The sequence below is a fragment of the Hyposmocoma kahamanoa genome, unplaced genomic scaffold, assembly GCF_003589595.1.
Source record: "Hyposmocoma kahamanoa isolate Upper Pololo Valley unplaced genomic scaffold, ASM358959v1 62, whole genome shotgun sequence".
In the NCBI taxonomy this organism is placed as follows: Eukaryota; Metazoa; Arthropoda; class Insecta; order Lepidoptera; family Cosmopterigidae; genus Hyposmocoma; species Hyposmocoma kahamanoa.
In genome coordinates, this window is record NW_020653850.1 from 19,778,999 (window position 1) to 19,783,708 (window position 4,710).

The following is a 4,710-nucleotide window of genomic DNA, read 5'->3' on the forward strand; positions in this document are numbered from 1 at the left end:
CTAGTTTGTTATAATTATTAATACAAAGATCGAACACTCAGAAAAAATTCCTTTGATCCGGTAGTTTGCCTTTTATAAAACCCGTTTGCAAAATTGTAAAGGAAACTTTTTAGTAGCAGTAGAGCTCCTTGTGAAAGAGTTCGTCCAGGGAAGTACTGCCACCTTCTCTATTTCTGCCGCCAATCAGTTATGTGAGTATTACCACGTTCCAATTTTGAAGGATAAGGGTGCTGGCGAAATTACAGGTACGTACATGAAACTTTTCAACTTAAGTCTCAGGTGACGGGCGCAGTAGCAGGGCCCGTAAGATCGTTGTGATTTAAAGCTCTGAGTGGCTCTGCAACTGCTATGGACAGGCGTGGCTTGTATGTGTGCAAGCCCGCCGCGCGCCGTATACGGACGCGTACATTCGCATAATTTCACAGTTCACTTGCGTTATCTAAACTTTTCAAAATAGTATTTTATGTACTCTATATATTTTAATTTAATGAATTATTAATCTTTCTAATTCTTTTCCACAACTTTTTTTTTCTAAATTTAGCTTAACTACAACGCCTTCAATTACAATATTGGCAATCAATATTTTATGTGCTTTGCCAGTAGGTATTAAACTTTTGATGGCGAATTAAATTGCTTGGGCTTGTATTTTCTGTGACTTAAATAACTCTCCGGCAACTAACTTTAAGGGCATTGAATTAAGTAGCTGATTACAAAGTTAAGGTCATTTTTGCCGGAAACTACTCAAATATAAATAAGTAAAACAAGAAACTTGTTATTTGTATTAACTAATACTGCATACAATCTACCAAGCCAGAATTCATAAAAAAGTTATCATTTTATTCCTCTGGCGTAGAGCTCGCGTCAACTTACGAGATCTGCATATTTCACAACTTTTACAAGTGGGACCTCTTTGAAAATAGCGGTATATAAGTATAATTATATATATATTTACCTTCTTGATCAAAATTACCTAAGGATCTAAAGAAACTGAAAATTAACAAATACTCGTGACACGATGATTCGACATCATTCGTTGTAATTATTGAGTTGATTTCAGTTATCACTATGATATAATAACACTGATTAAAATATATCGTAGTTCAGTCGACATATTTTAACATCCATTCTCGATTTCACTCATCGTATTGTATCACTATTTCATAAACTATATATGTGTCATTTTAATCAAGCTAATTTAAAAAACAGATATTAAAGTTCTTAATCTACAAAAAGTATCCATTTCTTTATCATTTGTGCGTCGATAAGCTGCAGTTGTCAGCGTAATTGAGAAACGAGTCGTGATTAGTTTAGACTATTCATTTACCAAAGCCCTTTGTTAAATGACAAACAGCACATAACATGAAAATTAAGCAGAAACTAGTATATTGTGTTAAAAAATGACCCGAGAGACGCTCAGCCCTCTGGCTCCCTAGTTTACTGCAACCCTGTGTGCCGCACAACCTGAGCCCTAGGTAAGTCGGCACAGGAGCGTGTACGTACCCATAGAAAAACAGACAAAAACTTTAAAAATTGATGCTTTAAATTTAGTGGCGTGTTTTCAGTAGGTAGCGTAGATATTACTTTAAAATTCAAAAAGCACAAACTCAGCTCTTTACTGACGTTATAAGTATGTACATAGGTGGTCTGTGGTAGGCAGAGTTCATCATCATGCGTTTAAATACAATCATTTTACATTTCACGACAGTAATCTGTTCTTTTGTTCGACATTGACGTCACGTTGGATGCGCCCACGCCGGCCGCTGCCGGCTCCGCGTCCTCGCCGCCACGCCACGGCAGACGCTCCAATAGCTCTTAAGAGAACGCACGTCACTTATCGCTGCTGCAAGCTGCTGCGTATTTTTTCAAATCGTAACCGTATTTTAGTGTTCGTCACTTTACTTTCCTGACAATACATCATAAATACATTTTAATAGTGAATAAGTGTATCCCCAGTTTGGGTAAGTGGTATTGTTGTTGCTTGTTGCTAGGCCGGTCTTTGGACAAATTATGTATTTGTAACGTATTCGCAATGCTTGGGATGTTGCAGTTGTCACGTCATGATTATAGTATTTGTGTTAACTGTAAATTCATCTCAATTTTAATTATATAAATTTAATGTTGCAAAAGATAATATTGATCGTGCTTGTGCTTGTAAATAATAGTTTAATGTTTCAGTTCACCCTCGCATTTGCACAAAATTATTTAGCGCTTTAATTTACATATTGTAACTCCGTGTTTCATTGTAAACAACCACGGCAACACTACTACATAAGTCCATTTTGCCGTTGCGGTGGCTGAGAGTGGTGTTTTCCGGAACAGTGTGCAACGGTTTTTGTTCAAAGGCACGTTCCAGGGTTCAAAGTCCTGATTGAAAATTGTTGCCTCTGCTTCGCTTTCGGCTTGAGTACTACCATTGACCAGGCAACCGGCTGTTATAAGCCGGCATTTCGCAGTTGCTGAGCGTTCCATCTTCCACCCGGACACGGTATGAGGGCAGTACATAAGTAGAGGAAGAACAATCGGACTTGTCCATGTGTGTCCTAACCACGCCCTTTGTATCTAACTGAGCTGGCCGTTGGCTTTAGTAAATGTTTTGTTGCGCAGTTTTGTCTTTCTTTTTCTAAAGCCCTAAAGGAACAAAACCACTAACTACGAAATTGTATTGAAATATTTTGACATATTCCACAATGAAAGAGCAGTAATCTGAACACACACTACGCCGAGTCTAGTTTGTCAATATTTTTCCTATTTATTGCCTAAGTTTTTCTTAAAGCATTGCAAAGCATCCTAGTTATGACATACTTTCCATATTTAATATGTAGTCACATCAGTTTGATAAATTGAAGAGTTTCATTGAACAAGGTATTATAATTTCGTGAAGGTGCATTTCTGTTGGTGTCTTACCTAATCTCGAAACACCATAGGGTACCTCCTGCAAAATATACAAATTTAAAATTTTATTATAATGTACTTATTTATGTTCTTGTTATATTACTATCTAAGCACATAATAAATAATATGTATATACCTAACCTACTATTTATTTCATTTTGTAGCACAATGGAAGTCAAACAAATTGCAACCAGTAATCCCCATGAGTACAAAGGAATGTTCTCTATTAATGAATTGTCAACATCTGAGAAACTAAGCTCTATTATGAGCATTGGTGAACTAAAGTTTCGTATAAGACATCGTACGACAGACAAAGGAATTTTGGAATTCGATATTTGTTTCTTGGAAAATCAAAAATGGATTAATACAGATAAAAAGTACCGTGATATTCATATTAATTTAGCAATAAATATAGATGCGCATACTAGAGTGGTGAAGATATTGAAAACTCTTGAAGATAAAGTTGAATATGAAAATGAAGGAAAATGGTATGCAATGTCAGAATTCGATATAATTAAGTCAAACCTTGTTAATCACGAAGACTTTTATCACTTCCCAAACATATGTAGTGTTATATCTGTAATTAATGGAAGTAGTATACTCTCAGTTGCATTGGAAAAAAATTGTATGAAAAGAAATCCATTTGCTTCTCTACATAATGACACATTACCAACAGACTTCGAGTTGCGTTGTGAAAATGGGTCTATTCCTGTGCATAAAGTTGTGCTAGCCATCGCCAGTCCAATGCTTATAGGTTATTTAGAAAACGAGAACGACTGGCTTGAAAATAGGTGGTACAAGTTTTCCGAAACCGACTTATCAACGCTACAACATCTGAAAGACTATACATATATACTTGGACGTGTTACCAGACGAGGGCCTAGAAAACCTTTTGTTGCTTGCTTCATGTTACATGATGGAGGAATTGAAACACCAGTGTATATCAAAACTATTATCGAAAGTAACGCCAGAAAATGCACTAGAAGTTTCCGAGTTTGCAGCGGCCCATCAAACTAATGAGCTGTTCATGGGATTTCTTAAGAAAGTGCAAGATGCCGCCGATCAGGGACCTTTCATATAACATTAATTTTAAAATTAAATTAAAAAGATTAATTCTTCATTCACAGTTAAAATGTGAAAATATAAATATGGATGTATGTGTTATTTAGGTTATTCTATTCAAATTATTATATTTTTATTCATGGTTTCAAAATTTATTTTAGTACAAATTTTATTATTATTTAATTAATAAAATTCCTAACAGCCAACATACCTTGAATTTCCTGAATACGTTTTGAATCCTATCTGTGTCTGGACAATCCCGACTTATGTGACATTGTACCTATTTTTAACCGACTTCAAAAAAAGGAGGAGGTTCTCAATTCGGCTGTATGTTTTTTTTTGTACGTATGTTACGAGATAACTACGGCATTTGTGAACCGATTTTCATGATTCTTTTTTTGTTGGAAAAAGGGTACCTCCATAGTGGTCCCATTTTGAAGAAAATCGTCCACCTCTGTCAAGGGTGGCTGTACACGCATGAAGATTCATTTTTATATTTAGCGCCTAAATTTTATTATTAGGAGCAATTATTTTAATGGTTGATTTTGCTATTCTCCAATTCAAGGCGTTTTTCTCTCCCAATATACTTTGAGTAGTAAGAACCGCCTGTCTCTGAAGTTGCAAAACCACAGAGTTGGCCGGTTACCTGATACCAGATTGCGCCACACAATGATTGATCCTTTTTCTCTGAGACATAAAATAAATTAAATCAATGGACATTTTAATCTGTTCTGAACTACGAAAAAATGTTTGATT

The 4,710-nt window shown here is 35.6% G+C and overlaps 1 protein-coding gene across 1 annotated transcript; it reads left to right on the forward strand.

Annotated features, from left to right (window-relative positions):
• Positions 1-1,415: 1,415 nt before the first annotated feature.
• LOC113229832 lies at positions 1,416-4,090 on the forward strand. Its single transcript, XM_026463514.1, has 2 exons — positions 1,416-1,472; positions 3,057-4,090. The coding sequence occupies exon 2, from the start codon at positions 3,061-3,063 to the stop codon at positions 3,907-3,909; it is 849 nt and encodes a 282-aa protein (XP_026319299.1). The 5' UTR covers positions 1,416-1,472; positions 3,057-3,060; the 3' UTR covers positions 3,910-4,090.
• Positions 4,091-4,710: the final 620 nt, after the last annotated feature.

Excerpts from the sequence above, each read along its gene's own strand:
- LOC113229832 (XM_026463514.1), top strand. The coding sequence starts at position 3,061 with ATGGAAGTCAAACAAATTGCAACCAGTAATCCCCATGAGTACAAAGGA.